A 17,425-nucleotide genomic window follows, 5' to 3' on the forward strand; every position below is an offset into this window, starting at 1 on the left:
TAGAGTAGCATGGAGAGCTGCATCAAACCAGTCTCAGGACTGAAGACCACAACAACAACAACAATGTGCATTCCAGTTTAAATTTTCATTTAGCTTAAACCTATAAATTTCATAAGTTTCACTCCTACTATTACCATATCATTTTTGAGATGTCCAGAATCAACACATATAGCTGGAACCATGTTTCTAAGCAATTGCTCCAAATATAATACAAAAGGAAAGGCAAATGAGACTAAAACTTCATCTATATAAGAAATCTGAAGAATAAATAAAATAGAAAGAAACATTCCACATGGGAAAAATATATTAAAAACAAAGATTCCAAGACTTACCAAGCAGGAAGCGCCGGTAGATAGGCACAATAAAAAAAAAACACACAAACACACACACAAAATTTCGAGCTTTCGCAACCGGCGGTTGCTTCGTCAGGAAAGAGGGAAGGAGAAGGAAAGATGAAAGGATGTGGCCTTTAAATATGTCTGCTTGTGTCTGTATATGTATGGATGAATATGTGTGTGTGTGTGTGTGTGTGTGTGTGTGTGTGTGTGTGTGTGTGTGTGTGTGTGTGCGCGCGCGTGCGCACGAGTATATACCTATCCTTTTTCCATCCTTTTTTCCCCCTAAGGTAAGTCTTTCCGCTCCTGGGATTGGAATGACTCCTTACCCTCTCCCTAAAACCCACATCCTTTCATCTTTCCTTCTCCTCCCATCTTTCCTGACGAAGCAACCGCCGGTTGTGAAAGCTCAAAATTTTGTATGTGTGTTTGTGTGTTGTTTTTTTTTTTTTTATTGTGCCTATCTACTGGCGCTTTCCTGCTTGGTAAGTCTTGGAATCCTTGTTTTTAATATAAATCTGAAGAATAAAATAGACAGACTGGTAGTACATCTAAAAGATGAAGGATATGAAATGAACCTGATATACTATGTTTCTCTGAACATCATATTGCAAATGAAATTCAGAATTAGTATGGAAAAAGATGAAGTTGCAATATTTGGTAAAAATGGTGTATTATACAGGGTGGCATGGAGCCAACTGACACAGTTTGGCCTTGAACATCACACATATGCAGTAGCTTGTCCTGACTGTACAGATGTGAAGAGTAAAGGAGAGAATGCCATTTCATCTGCAAGTAGTAATAGAGTGTTGGTGCTTATATCATTGTGTTACCTCAGTTTAACATTATTTCAAAACTAGCCCTATTTAATGTTGGTCTGCATCATCAGAATACTGTATAGACTTGGGTGAAGAAGTTTGAGGACAATGATAGTGTGTTCAATGTGAAGTTTGGTCCCCTGAGAGCAGTCTGCACACCCAAAAATTTGCAGAGTGTGGAGGAAGTTTTTAAACACAGTTCTCAATGCTTGGCACACTGGCAGTCTCGTATTTTAAGGAAGAGCTGCAGAAGTTTATGCTGAATACTTAAGGAGACCAAATTTCATCCGTACAAATTTCAGATTGCTGAGAAACATAACCCCAGAAACAAGGAAGCATGAGTTGCAAATATTGCACTACCCCACTACCCCCAACGATATAATAAGTAAAAACCTGATTTCTTGAATAATTTGTTCCTGTCTGACAAAGCCCATGTCCATCTTTTGGGCTTCATTAACAAACAGAAGCAAGCCCATATATTTCTGCCTCTCTCTCTCTCTCTTTTAGGATGAAAACTGAGAAACAGTGATTATTAATTCAGAACATTACATCATTGTGTTGAAAAACTTAGTTCAACTATGCTTTTGATGGCTTGGCATTGACCTGAAGGCTCTTTACTTTGAGCAGGATGGTGCAACAGCCTGCGTTGCATGAAACAGCATGGCCATTGTTTGTGGAATGTTCAGAAGTACTGTCTCTCTCGTTTTGGAGAAATACCGTGTGTTCTGGAGATGTGAAGTGAAGATTCAAGAACTCAAATGAGCCATTGATGATGAACTTGAGACTACTGGTGGTGATCTATGGAGGCATGTGTATGGGAACTTGCAGTAGCACTTAGAACAGTGCATTAATTTAAGTAGATGCTGTCTTTCTGACGTAATTTTGAAGAAAAAAGTTTCTAACCTTTGGATAATAAATGGTGCATTTAAGAGTTTTATAGACTATTTCCCTTTTTCTGTCCTGTTTCAATTTCACAATCTATGTATATCTGAAATGTGTCAACCATCTTGGTGCCATCCTATATAAGTCTCTAGATTTAAAACAATACTGTGCTGAACAGCACTTAGAGGTGAGCAGCATCGAGATAACAGCATATAGCACATCAGTCACTGTGCTGTTAATTTAGAGGTCATTTGTCAGAAATCTGAATGGTTTTCTGAGGCACACTGAATTACTCTTGTCCCACCTATCCAGAAAAACAAAATCATTCACAGTAATGGGTTACTTTAATGTGAATTCTTTAACAGAAAATAGAATCAGAATATACCCTGAACAGTAGATGTGCTCTTACAACTTAGTATCAGTGGTAGACTACCCATCTAGAGTGACAGCCAGTTCTAATACCTTAACAGATAATTTACTTATTAACAAGGATACATGTAATAATTTAACAGTCAAAATATTATAAATGGCCTCTCTGATCATTATGGATAATTTCTCACCATGTGCCAAGCAAATATACAGAGAAAAGTAAATTTCATTTGGAAAAATATGAGGATTATCAACAGACACACCATGGAGAACTTTTTTTTCATCGAGTACAGCTTGTGGACTAGTCTTCTTTATATGCTCTTGTCCAAATTTAACAAATTTATCAGTGAGGTTACAAGTCTATTTGAAGAAACATTTCCTAAAAAGCTAGTAAGAGAAAATCTGCTTAAATCAGATTACTGGGTTACTAAGTGCATCAAAAATTTTTGTAGAACAAAAAGGGAGCTGAACATGTTTGATACAAATGATCCTTCTGTCAATTACAGTAAAACAAATTTTATTCAATTTTGCACAACTTCTAAAGATGAAGAAATAGGAGAAAAACTATGTGACCAGCTTTATAGGGTGGATATTTCAAAGTAACAGGGCTCACATATCGACAGGAAGCTAGTGTGCTTAAATCCCATCCTGGGTCTGTGCAAAAGACTGTGTTCTGCAACTTATGCCTTGTGCATGTTTGCCCTTACAGAAATATGGATACTATTAAATCTGCTTATTATGGTTATTTTCATGCCATTATGGAATATGGAATCATATTTTGAGGAAATCAGTCACTACCTAAAAAAATTGCTATTTGCACATGAAAGAGCCACAAGAATCATGAAAGGAGTCACCCAACAGTCACATGCAGAAATCTTTTTAAGGAACTTGGTATCCTCACATCAGCTACACAATATACATTGAACTATACAATTAAAGGGTCACTTTTTTGAGACCCCCAATAATTGTCTCCCATTGTGACACAGAAGTTTGAAATTTGGCTCACAGGTGCCTGCACCCTTCCTCTGTAATGGTGCAAAAGCGTGGCATCCTATACCATTACCCACGGGCCCAATGATGCTTCTGACATTTCACCACAATTCTGCCTGATGCCACTGTGTCTCTAAAGGGGAAGGTCATCACACCCCTTCTTACTCATATTTCACCCAGTTTTTTGATACCTCTGTGATGGAGGTCAGTTGCCTAACACTGCAGTGACATGAGTTTCTTATTAGTAGCTGAGAAAAACATTTCATACACACCACCATTCAAAATCGACAATGAAAGGCCTCAACAGGTGGCATATAGGGTGTCAGTGAAACCACCTCTTCCCTAGGAGCGTTTATTTTCACACATTTCGCTCTCAAAAATGACAGTTTGCTGTGTGATGAACAATAGGACAATGTTCTTGACAAATTTTGCCACTCTGGCACTCAGACTATTGAATTGTTTCTTAAGTTCTTGTCACTGGAGATATGCTATTTCAGAGTGTTAGGCTGTATGGGGGGGGGGGGGGGGATTTTTTTGGTGTGAAAGGGATGACGGCTGTGGATATGCAGGTACTGTTGGTGGTTGATGGGTTTAATGTGGACAGAGGTGTGGATACAGCCATCAGAGAGGAGGAGCTCAATGTCTAAGAAGGTGGCACACTGGTTTAAGGAGTACCAGATTAAGCAGAATGGGGGAGAAACTGTTGAGATAGAGAAGGGATGAAGATAGGGTGTCTCAGCCCTGAATCCAGATCATGAAGATATCATCAATGAATCTGAACAAGGCTAGGGATTTGGTGTTTTGGAAGGCTAGGAAGATCTCCTCTAGATGGCCCATAAATGGGTTGGCATAGATAGGTGCCATGCAATTGACCATGGCAGAGCTGCAGATTTTTTTGTATATCTTCCCTGCAGAGAAGAAGTAGTTGTGGACTAGGATAAAGTTAATAAGGTGTATCAGGAATGAGTTAGAGGGTTTGGAGTCTGAAGGACATTGGGAAAGGTGGTGTTAAATAGCAGTAAGACCATGGGCATGAGGGATGTTGGTGTATGGGAGGTGGTATCAATGGTGACAAGTAGGGACTCAGGAGGTAAAGTGGTGGGGATGATGGAGAATCAGTGAAGGAAGTGGTTAGTATCTTTGAGGCTAGATTATGAGCAAATGGTTGGAAGTGTTGGTCAACGAGGACCAAAATTTTTTCAGTGGGGGCACAATAATTGGTCACAATGGGATGTTCAGGATTGTTGGGTTTGTGGATTTTGGGGACCATGTAGAAGATGAGTGTGCAAGGTCTCATAGGGATGAGAAGGGAATTGGATTCAGGGAAGAGGTTCTGGGAAGGGCCCAAGACATTAAGCAGGTGTTGTTGGAGGTTGTGTTGGACTTCTGGGATATGATGAGTGTGGCACAGTTCAGATAATTGTTGCAGTTCATAACAACAGTGATGGAACCTTTATCTGCAAGTAGGGTGATTAGATCAAGATTAGCCTTGAGGTTGTGTAAGGCTATTGTTACTTCTGCTGAAATGCTGGGGTTGAGGAATGGACCTGGGGAAGGTTGGTGAGGAATGCTTGGAAGGTAACTAGTGGGTGGTTGGGTAGGATCACAGTTGGATAGTGGAATGAACTGGGAGAGGCAGGGTTCAATGTTCAAATTAGGTTGGCTTTGATTGGAGATATTGGCAGAAAAGAAGTGCTTCCATTGCAGGGATCAGGAGAAGGAGAGTGGTCTTTCACAAATCCAGCATGGTTAAATTTGGGTAAAGGGCTAAAGGCGAGGCCTTTGGATGGGAAATTTCTGTGGAGCTGAGGGTTTTGGTGGAAAAGTTAACAAAAGTGTTATGGGAATGCTTTGGCTTTGGAGTTTGTGGAGTGTTGGTAGGGAGTTTTGAGGAATGCGGCCAGTTGAAATGGTGATCTAGGCAGTGCTTAGGTGCAATGAGGGGTGGGCGAGGAGGAACACTGTGGGTATGATGGGGGTTGGAAAATGGTGCCCCGATGCGGCAGTAGAAATTTGGGAGGTTGAATAACTTATGGAGGTGGTGCCTGGAATGCTTCTCCAGGTATATTTTCATTAAAATCATAATTATGTTCTCCAACTTTCTTTCCTGATCAGTCTTTTTTCCATTTTCTGCCTCTTCAAATACTCCTCAAAATACATTTATCCATTATCTGCTGAATTCCCTTCAGTTCTTTGATGCTGATAATATTAAGAGCTGACATCTCACTATCATAAGTCAAAACTTATAAAACACACTAATTGTAGCCTTTCCTTTTCAGGTGTATTGTAAGTTTAGTTTTTCCTGTCTATCCAGCCATTGCAGCAGTGCGTACATAGGGGTATGGACAGGAGTGCACATCTATGCATCATCTTACTGCAGTAGCTGTACATTCTACAGCATGTGCATTGTTTGGAAGTATTGATTAAACCCACTGAAGATCATATAATTATTGTATTCATTACTTTGAATTATGCCACATAGTCCATGTTGTTGTTGTGGTCTTCACTCCTGAGACTGGTTTGATGCAGCTGTCCATGCTACTCTATCCTGTGCAAGCTTCTTCATCGCCCAGTACCTACTGCAACCTACATCCTTCTGAATCTGCTTAGTGTATTCATCTCTTGGTCTCCCTCTATGATTTTACCCTCCACGCTGCCCTCCAATACTAAATTGGTGACCCCTTGATGCCTCAGATCATATCCTACCAACAGATCCCTTCTTCTGGTCAAGTTGTGCCACAAACTTCTCCCCAATCCTATTCAACACGTCCTCATTAGTTATGTGATCTACCCATCTAATCTTCAGCATTCTTCTGTAGCACCACATTTTGAAAGCTTCTATTCTCTTCTTGTCCAAACTATTTATCGTCCATGTTTCACTTCCATACATTGCTACACTCCATACAAATACTTTCAGAAATGACTTCCTGACACTTAAATCTATACTCGGTGTTAACAAATTTCTCTTCTTCAGAAACACTTTCCTTGCCATTGCCAGTCTACATTTTATATCCTCTCTACTTCGACCATCATCAGTTATTTTGCTCCTGAAATAGCAAAACTCCTTTACTACTTTAAGTGTCTCATTTCCTAATCTAATTCCCTCAGCATCACCCGACTTAATTCGACTACATTCCATTATCCTCGTTTTGCTTTTGTTGATGTTCATCTTAAATTCTCCTTTCAAGACCCTATCCATTCCGTTCAACTGCTCTTCCAAGTCCTTTGCTGTCTCTGACAGAATTACAATGTCATCGGCGAACCTCAAGATTTTTATTTCTTCTCCATGGATTTTAACACCTACTCTGAATTTTTCTTTTGTTTCCTTTACTGCTTGCTCAATATACATATTGAATAACATCGGGGAGAGGCTGCAACTCTGTCTCACTCCCTTCCCAACCACTGTTCCCTTTCATGTCCCTCGACTCTTATGACTGCCATCTGGTTTCTGTACAAATTGTAAATAGCCTTTCGCTCCCTGTATTTTACTCCTGCCACCTTTAGAATTTGAAAGAGAGTATTCCAGTCAACATTGTCAAAAGCTGTCTCTAAGTCTACAAATGCTAGAAATGTAGGTTTGCCTTTCCTTAATCTTTCTTCTAAGATAAGTCATAGGGTCAGTATTGCCTCTCGTGTTCCAATATTTCTACGAAATCCAAACTGATCTTCCCCGAGGTCGGCTTCTACAAATTTTTCCATTCGTCTGTAAAGAATTCATGTTAGTATTTTGCAGCTGTGACTTATTAAACTGATAGTCCATATCAACCAGAAAAAGCATTTTCACAAATATGATAAAGATCAAAAGTCAGAGAGTAAAAAGCTTTTTCAAAGAGTAAATATTTTTTTCCTAATTTGCGTAGTGTTCTTCAAATAAATAAGTATTTTTTACTACACACTTTCTAAAGTAGCCTATGTTCTTCCTTGGACTTCAAGCTATCTCCTTACCAAATTACATCAAAATCGGTTCAGCAGATTAGTTGTGAAAATGTAACAGACACTGTTACTTTTGTATTTATGATATTGGTATGGATAAAACTTTCAATTATGGTATACTTTTTCTCTGTGATCTGATATTGATGAAATAAAGGATACACAGTGCCCCAAGCTACGCCCAAGTTACCTGCAAAAACCCCATGAAAATTGTTCTATTAGCTCGAAGATTAGCGGGTTCAAACACACAAACAAAACTTTAAATAATTATAGTGACCATATTATGTAAAGGATAGATTGCTATGCGCCATATAGTAGAGATGCTGAGTTACACCTAGGCACAACAGAAAGACTGTCAACAGTGTCTTCCCCTCCCCCCTCCCCTTTCTGTGAGTTAACATCTCCACTATATTGTGAGTAGCAATCTATCCTTTTCACAATACTGTCATTATTCCATCCTGAATTTTCCATTATTTAAATCACAATATCTTTTTTCCCTGATCTGACTGTGATCAACCAAAGCCTGTATGGTGCCCAAAGCTATGCTCAAGATCCCTGCGAAAACCTCTTGAAAATTCATCTGGTAGTTTTGGAGAAGCATCTTTAAACAGACAGACATGACAGTTTTACAGATTTATTATTATTATAGAAGATCATATAGTGTTACACATTTCATAAATATATTTTACTTAAATCTCTGAATGATTGTAAACAATCTGACTGTGTTAAACAGAATGATAAATTCTTCCTTGCAACATTTTTTTAAATGCCTTGTATTGTTCATTATGCAATTACATAAGAATTTTCACTAACTTGATTGAGAAATTTCTGTGATGTCAATTACTGTAGTGCCAACTACAGGGTGTTCAAACAGTCTCTGCGCAGTGCCAATTGATTGTTAGCTGTGTGTGCCGTATGCCCCAGTGGATATACCGAAATGAAACTCACTGCAGTATCGTTGTGCATTTATTGTTTAGTTGAAAAATATGGGACCCACAATCCGACATCTAGAAATTGCACTGCAAACTCCTATTTTCACATAATGAAGTGGTTCCTCCTGAATACACAATGGATTTGCAGTACTTCACATATGAGAATTTTGCGAGTTCATGTACCTGGATAAAGGAAACCACCCCTCGCCAGTGAAAAACATTTCATTGGGAATATCCCTTCCATTTTGTTGAATGAAATTTTATAACCATTGACAATAATGCAATTTCTTGCCATGATCAATATTTTTCAGTTCTTGCATAACTGTAACTTTGTATGGGAAAAGTTCTAATTTTTTCCTTACAACTGTGTGGGCCATTCCAACTCTAACATTGATTTCCTGGGTGAGTTTTCTTACTGACTTGTTCAGACTCATGGACATTTCATCAGAAATATTGAGTAGTTTATCCTCAGACAAAATGCTAGGATGATTGCTCCTCGGTGCATCTGTCACTGAAGTCGTACTTCAAAATTTGTTAATTAAATCTCGCACAGTATCACGATGTGGGATTGTTGTCTCTGGGAAAACTGAATTAAATGTTTGACGAACTGAAAATCTGTATTTACCACCAGCTTTGAACACTTGTTCGACTAAACACACACATTCTTCAATGGTTAGCATTTTAACACTGACAAAAACTAAAAAAACGGAGAAAGGAACTAAACTTAAATGTTCATGTCAACACATAACAACACACACCAATGATATTACTGATGCTGGCTGAGAAAAACAAAATAGTGGAATGTTGGGAGAGCCCACTTGCAGGGAAGTAACCCAGGTAGGTGAACAATAATACGGTATGCACAGCTAACAATCATATGGCACTGTGGAGAGGCTTTTTGAACACCCCGTATATGCCTTCAGATTTTACATTTACACTTTTGTGGATTATATTATGTGCAGTTATGTCAATATTTTTGTTCCAGGAGTGCACTAGACTTCTCTCTTGCAAAATTTCCAAGCACTGAGTGTACTTTGTACTCTACAGGGAAGATAACTTGCTTGCCTTACACATACTATATGGCACACTGTGATCTTGACTTACAAAATTGGCCCTATGATGTACATACATGTACAATGTGGTTTTCATCTTGGTCTCACAGAGGCAAACTTGTGAATGCAACCTTTAATGGCAAAGGGGTAAGGAAAGTGCCATTAAAAGATCACAGTGAAAAGTTCTTGGCCTTGCTTTGACATCAATGTAATTTTTTATATGTTATGAAATAATGTATATCAAGTATGAGTGTGACCTGCAGAATATTTTTTTGTATGGCTTTTTAAAAGAGTCATGTTGTTTGTGTTTTACTGAAATGAATAAATTTGAATATTTTTAGGAGATAAAAGGCTTCTCAAAGCTGCAGTGATCATATCAATAAAATATATTTGAAACATAATAAAGTGGACTTACTCCATTTGATATTATTCAACTCCTTTTAACTTATAATTTCTTTCTTGTTTTTCATGTAGTTTTATTTGTGCATGTACTACATATGCAGTACATACTCTAAATTGCTATGCAGTGCATACTCTAAATTGCTAAATTCTTAATGATGTAATATTTTATGTAACTTTATTATTTATGTCACAGTATTCAACCTGCTGATTGCAACAGCTTTATTAGTTTTCTGTAAAACATTTTTCTCTGAGATAAATCAGTAACTGAAGTTGTCTTATTAGCACATAATTGTTGAAATACTTTGAGCTAATCAGCAGCCTTTAGAGGATTGACATCACTCTTTATAAAAAAAAAAAAAAAAAAAAAAAAAAAAAAAAAAAAAAAAAAAAAAAAAAAAAACTGATAATTTTCCATTTTTCAGTGGCCTGTTTTATTTTTCCACCAAATAAATCACTTAAAAATTATCCACAATTAGAGCTCGATCATACCCAAAATTATTGGTAAGTGATGGCAGTTCACAATCTGAGCAGGAAAAGAATAGCAGAGACAGGAGAGACAAGGGACAAGGTAAGTTAAGGTGTTGGGAAACAGGTTAGCAGCGGTTTAGGCCAGGAGGAGTGTGAGGGTGCAGGATATGCTGGAGAGAAATTCCCTCCTGCATCATTCAGAGTAACTAAATAGCTCAAGAGGTGAAACAGTTGTTGAAGACATTTGTGTTGTGATGTCCAACATGTCGGGCAACTGGATAGCAAAATTTGTGGTTTGTCACAGTTTGGCAGTAGCCATACATGCGAGTGGACAGTTGGTTACTTTGCATGCCCACACATAATGCTGCACTGTAATTGCAGCATAGCTTATATATAATATGACTGCTTTCACACATTGCCTTTCCTTTTATACAATAGGAGGTGCCTATGTCTGGACTGTGGTAGTTGGTGGTGGGTGGGTGTATGGGACAGGTATTGCACCTGGTTCGAACAAAAGTGAATGACACATCAGCTGCAGAGTTGGGTGCAGGATTGGAGAAGGGATGGCCAAGGATATTCCATAGGTTGGATGGACAGTGGAACACTACTTTGGGTGATATGGGTATGACATCATCTCAGGACATGATCGGATGTAGTCAGAGCTCTGATGAAGGAAGTGTTTGAGCTTTTGGTACTGGGTGATCAGAGGAATGGCAGTTGGTGTATGGTTAGATGTTTAATGGTGTCAGAGGAGGCGATGTCATTGGAGATCTGTTTGTGTATGAGCTGGATAGGATACTATCTGTCAATAAAAGGCTGTGGTAAGGCCATCAGTATATTTTAACAGCTCCTGCTTTCCACTGCAGGTGCAGCTTCCATGAGTGGCGAGACTGTTTGAAATGGAACATGTAACAGCTGTCAGAGTGAAGGTACTGTTAGCGGTTGGTGTGCATGATATGAACATATGTATTTATGGAGTCATATGAGATGAGGAGTATGAGATTATGGAGGAGGCTCATTGAATTAAGAAGAACCAGGTGAAGTGGATTTGGGAGTAAATGATGAGCTTATAAATGAAAGAGCAAGTGGTGTCCCTACCCTGAGCCCAGATCATGAAAGTGTCATCAGTCAACCTGAATCAGAGAAGGAGTTTTAGGTGTTGACTAGATAAGAAGAATTGCTCCAGATGCCCTATAAATAAGTTGGCTTTGGATGATGCCATACAAATACTGATAGAAGTACCTTGGGATTTTTTTACATATGTGGCTTACAAAAATGAAATAATTGTGTATCAGTATTTGGTTGGGTAGCGAATTAGGGAGAGGTATTGAATCTGGTATCAGGAAGACATTGGGAAACATAGTGATTGGGATAAGTTGGTATATGAGAATGTCAAATTCACAGTGATGTGACTTGGGGCAGGAGTAGTTGGGACGTCTTTCTAAGATGCAATTGCAAATGTTGTTCCAACTGTTTAAGGGCAGGTGTTTCTATTGCAGTGATAGCATCATGAAGTTGTGGTCTCTGAGTGAAAGGATCTTGCAAAGGGAATAGAAACTGCCAAGGATGATTTGAGCTTGGATTGTATAATTATGGAAGTCAGATCAGTGACAGAGAGGGATTGATGTAATTGGAAGAGGTGAAGATTCTAGCAATAGGATGGATGGTAGCCTGAGATGCCAATTTTAAGGGTAAGCTCATTATGTGGGATATCATGTGCAAGACAAGATTTTAGAAATAGGTTATATGTTAGGTGTATATGGTAGGAGAATTTTCAGATTTGACACAGATAGGAAGAGCAGGTATTCATGACTGGAAGGCCGGGAGACAAAAGGAATGATGGAAAAATGATTTAAAACGGTTAACATCAGAAGGTGAAAATTTATTGTCAAAGTGCTACAACAGAAATAAATGGTAGGTGCTATATAGAGAGCTATGTGGAGGTTAGAACTATGGTAAGAAAATGTTGTAAAGAAGCAAGAAGTAGGAAATGTGGCTATAAATAGATAAGTTCAAATGCAAATTGTCCGGTGTGACAGTAAATAAATATGCATGGCCAAACAATGTGATCAAAAAGTAAATAAATGTGATGGGCAGCATGAGTCGCTAGTGGAGAATGTTTTAAAATCAGCAGTGGAATGAAACATTTGAAAAGGGCCATTGCCATAAGAGCAGGGAGTTGTGGTATGGCAATTACAGTATTGGAAAAGAAGCTCAATACTAAGAAATAATTATTGAGGAGTAATGAAATTTCAGGAAAACATTTGTTGGGGTAATGTCTTTCAGTAATTAACATTGCAGGATCACATGTTAATGTAAATGCAAAGTAGGCCATTGCAAATGTGAAATGCTGCTGTAGTAATAAAGGCGTAACCACCTGATTGTTGAATGCAAGCCTGCAAACTTGCATGCATTGTGCCGTACACATGCCAGATTCAGTTTATGGATGGAGTTCCATGCCTATTACATTTGGCTGGTCAATACAGGATGGTTAATGCTGTTTGTGGATGATGCTGGAGTTGTCATATGAGATGATATCCCATATGTGCTTGATTGGTGACAGATCTGCTGACTGAGTAGGCCAAGGCTACATGTTGACACACTATAGAGCATGTTGGATTATGATAGTTGTATGTGGACAAGTGTTATCCTGTTGGAAAATGCCTCCTGATATGCTATTCATGAGTGGCAGCACAACAGATCAAATCACCAGACTGACATGGAAATTTTCAGTCAGGGTGCATGAGATAAGCATGAGAGTGCTGCTACTGTCATACAAAATTGCATCCCAGACCACAACTCCAGATGTAAGTCCAGTATGTTTAACATTCAGATAGGCTGATTGCAGGCCTTAAACTAGCCTCCTCCCAACCAACACACAGCCTTCAACGGCACTGAAGCAAAACCAGATTTCAGCGGAAAACATAACAGAACTCCACAAGGCAACTGGTTCAGAGCTGTCCTTGAAGTAATTAATTTGCAACAGTTTGTTGTGTCACTGTGATGCCAACTGCCACTCAAATTGCAGCTGCAAATGCAGTATCATGCACCAGAGCCACATTCCAAACACAGTGGTCTTCCTTCTCAGTAGTGCCATGTGAACATCTCAATGCAGGTCTTTTTGCAACTGTACATTCTTGTTACCACCACTGACAGCAGTCGTGTACAGTGGCTACTTTCCTGCCAAATCTTTCTGCAGTATCACAGAAAGAACATCCGGTTTCTTGTAGCCCTCTTACATGACCTTGTTCAAATACAGTGAATTATTGATAATGTTATCCTTGTCACCTTAAAGGCATTCTTGACTAACAGCTGCTCACCACATCCAATCTCAAAGATTACTAATGCCCATGACCTTCACAGTGTGTATTTAAAGCAAACCTGATTTGCATTCTCATTCTAGTATCATTCTTATGCAACTGATGTGAAATTAATGATGTAAATAAAATAGAAAGAAACTTCCACATGGGAAAAATATATTAAAAACAAAGATTCCAAGACTTACCAAGCGGGAAAGTGCTGGTAGACAGGCACAATAAAACAATACACAAACACACACACAAAATTTCGAGCTTTCACAACCAGCGGTTGCTTCATCAAGAAAGAGGGAAGGAGAAGGAAAGATGAAAGGATGTGGGTTTTAAGGGAGAGGGTAAGGAGTCATTCCAATCCCAGCAGCGGAAAGACTTACCTTAGGGGGAAAAAGGATAGGTATATACTCGCAAGCACACACACACATCCATCCATACATATACAGACACAAGCAGACATATTTAAAGGCAAAGAGTTTGGGCAGAGATGTCAGTCAAGGCGGAAGTGCAGAGGCAAAGATGATGTTGAATGACAGGTGAGGTATGAGTGGCGACAACTTGAAATTAGCGGAGATTGAGGCCTGGTGGATAAAGAGAAGAGAGGATATATTGAAGGGCAAGTTCCCATCTCCAGAGTTCGGATAGGTTGGTGTTGGTGGGAAGTATCCAGATAACCCGGACGGTGTAACACTGTGCCAAGATGTGCTGGCCGTGTACCAAGGCATGTTTAGCCACAGGGTGATCCTCATTACCATCAAACACTGTCTGCCTGTGTCCATTCATGCGAATGGACAGTTTGTTGCTGGTCATTCCCACATAGAAAGCGTCACAGTGCAGGCAGGTCAGTTGGTAAATCACGTGGGTGCTTTCACACGTGGCTCTGACTTTGATCGTGTACACCTTCCGGGTTACAGGACTGGAGTAGGTGGCGGTGGGAGGGTGCATAGGACAGGTTTTACACCGGGGGCAGTTACAAGGGTAGGAGCCAGAGGGTAGGGAAGGTGGTTTGGGGATTTCATAGGGATGAACCAAGAGGTTACGAAAGTTAGGTGGATGGCGGAAAGACACTCTTGGTGGAGTGGGGAGGATTTCATGAAGGATGGATCTCATTTCGGGGCAGGATTTGAGGAAGTCGTATCCCTGCTGGAGAGCCACATTCAGAGTCTGATCCAGTCCCGGGAAGTATCCTGTCACAAGTGGGGCACTTTTGGGGTTCTTCTGTGAGCGGTTCTGGGTTTGAGGGGATGAGGAAGTGGCTCTGGTTATTTGCTTCTGTACCAGGTCAGGAGGGTAGTTGCGGGATGCGAAAGCTGTTTTCAGGTTGTTGGTGTAATGGTTCAGGGATTCAGGACTGGAGCAGATCCGTTTGCCACGAAGGCCTAAGCTGTAGGGAAGGGACCGTTTGATATGGAATGGGTGGCATCTGTCATAATGGAGGTACTGTTGCTTGTTGGTGGGTTTGATGTGGACGGATGTGTGAAGCTGGCCATTGGACAGATGGAGGTCAACGTCAAGGAAAGTGGCATGGGATTTGGAGTAGTACCAGGTGAATCTGATGGAACCAAAGGAGTTAAGGTTGGAGAGGAAATTCTGGAGTTGTTCTTCACGCCGATCACCTGCCACCCCACCTAAAACCTCTTTCCTCATCACCTTAGCCAGCTTCATCCTGACCCACAACTTCTTCTGTTGAAAGCCAGACATACCAACAATTAAAGGGAACAGCCATGGGTACCAGGATGGCCCCCTCGTATGCCAACCTATTTATGGGTCGCTTAGAGGAAGCCTTCTTGGTTACCCAAGCCTGCCAACTTAAAGTTTGGTACAGATTTATTGATGACATCTTTGGATCTTGACTCACAGTGAAGAACAACTCCAGGGCAGGGTTGCCACATTCCTCAAATTACATTTCATTCAACTTGCTGAGACTCACAGAGTGTTCAATGTTCAAAGATGAAAGTGATATCAGTTCTTTTGGAAGACGAGCACTATGTTTTCATTTTCATTTTATTTGTGGCTATAAATTTTTGAGATGCTGTACACAAAGATAACAAAAATGCATTTCCTGATAATATCACTGAGTTTTCGTTATGTGGGAGACATTTTTGTTATTAAATTTAGGTGAACACATTATAGAGGTGAAATCTTAAGAATACACCATATTTAAATTTGCTTCAAACCAGAAACTCATCTGACTTTATTGTGAGGAATAGAGTGATACTTTTATAATTAACCTATTATTACATTTTCTGATCAAACTTCATATTTATTTGTAACATAACAAAAAAATTATACCTGTTGAGTGAAGTGAGGAAACTTGTTTCATTGGTTTTGAAATAAGAAGAATAGCGATACACAATATATTACCCTCCCAACCTGGCACAGAAGAAAATAACCAGAGCCACTTCCTCATCCCCTCAAACCCAGAATATCTCACAGAAGAACCCCAAAAGTGCCCCACTTGTGACAGGATACTTCCCGGGACTGGATCAGACTTTGAATGTGGCTCTCCAGCAGGGATACGACTTCCTCAAATCCTGCCCTGAAATGAGATCCATCCTTCATGAAATCCTTCCCACTCCACCAAGGATGTCTTTCCGCCGTCCATCTAACCTTCGTAACCTCTTGGTTCATCCCTATGAAATCCCCAAACCACCTTCCCTACCCTCTGGCTCCTACCCTTGTAATCGCCCCTGGTGTAAACGTGTCCCATGCACCCTCCCACCACCACCTACTCCAGTCCTGTAACCCGGAAGGTGTACACGATCAAAGTCAGAGCCACGTGTGAAAGCACCCTTGTGATTTACCAACTGACCTGCCTGCACTGTGACGCTTTCTATGTGGGAATGACCAGCAACAAACTGTCCATTCGCATGAATGGACACAGGCAGACAGTGTTTATTGGTAATGAGGATCACCCTGTAGCTAAACATGCCTTGGTGCACGGCCAGCACATCTTAGCACAGTGTTACACTGTCCGGGTTATCTGGATACTTCCCACTAACACCAACCTATCAGAACTCTGGAGATGGGAACTTGCCCTTCAATATATCCTCTCTTCCCGTTATCCACCAGGCCTCAACCTCTGCTAATTTCAAGTTGCCGCCACTCATACCTCACCTGTGATTCAACAACTTCTTTGCCTCTGCACTTCTGCCTCAACTGACATCTTTGCCCAAACTCTTTGCCTTTAAATATGTCTGCTTGTGTCTGTATATGTGTGGATGGATATGTGTGTGGGCGAGTGTATACCTGTCCTTTTTTCCCCCAAGGTAAGTCGTTCTGCTCCCGGGATTGGAATGACTCCTTACCCTCTCCCTTAAAATCCACATCCTTTTGTCTTTCCCTCTCCTTCCCTCTTTCCTGACGAAGCAACCATTGGTTGCAAAAGCTTGAAATTTTTGTGTGTGTTTGTGTGTTTTTTATTGTGTCTATCTACCAGCACTTTCCCGTTTGCTAAGTCATGGAATCTTTGTTTTTAATATAATCAATCTCTTTATTCATCCGTTAACAATATACATTGTATGGATGTAGTCAATTGCAATATAGTTTCTTATCTTTAATTTGTTTCAAAAACTTGGATAATAAATACAAATATTTTTTATCAGTATATATAAATAATATTACTTTTCCATATTCAGATATTCTTCAATGCTATAAAAACTATGTGTCAGTAAAAATTGTTTAAGATCTACCTTGAATTTTTGAAATTCTTTAATTTTCTTTATTGTAGATGGCAATGCGCTAAAAAGTATTTTGGGCTGGTATTTTACACTTTTTTGGTACAGTGCTCATTTGTGGGTGTCTCTGTAAAAATCATCTCTGTCCCTTGTTTCGTGGTTATGAACCTGATTATTTAATGTTGAAAATTCCTGGTGAGTTTTCAGAAAGTATACACATTCATAGGTATATAAGCTAGGAAGAGTCATTATTTTAAAT

At 39.7% G+C, this 17,425-nt stretch overlaps 1 protein-coding gene across 2 annotated transcripts in view; it reads left to right on the forward strand.

The window, feature by feature from the left end:
• The window catches only part of LOC126272403 (acetylcholine receptor subunit alpha-like), a 272,215-nt gene that overhangs the window by 174,435 nt on the left and 80,355 nt on the right, over nucleotides 1–17,425 (forward strand). For both annotated transcript variants that reach the window (XM_049975231.1, XM_049975232.1), the window contains exon 5: nucleotides 9,242–9,455. In XM_049975231.1, coding sequence (XP_049831188.1) covers nucleotides 9,242–9,455 — 214 coding nt within the window. The remainder of the gene's footprint in view (nucleotides 1–9,241; nucleotides 9,456–17,425) is intronic.

This window comes from Schistocerca gregaria, chromosome 5 (assembly GCF_023897955.1).
Source record: "Schistocerca gregaria isolate iqSchGreg1 chromosome 5, iqSchGreg1.2, whole genome shotgun sequence".
NCBI lineage: Eukaryota > Metazoa > Arthropoda > Insecta > Orthoptera > Acrididae > Schistocerca > Schistocerca gregaria.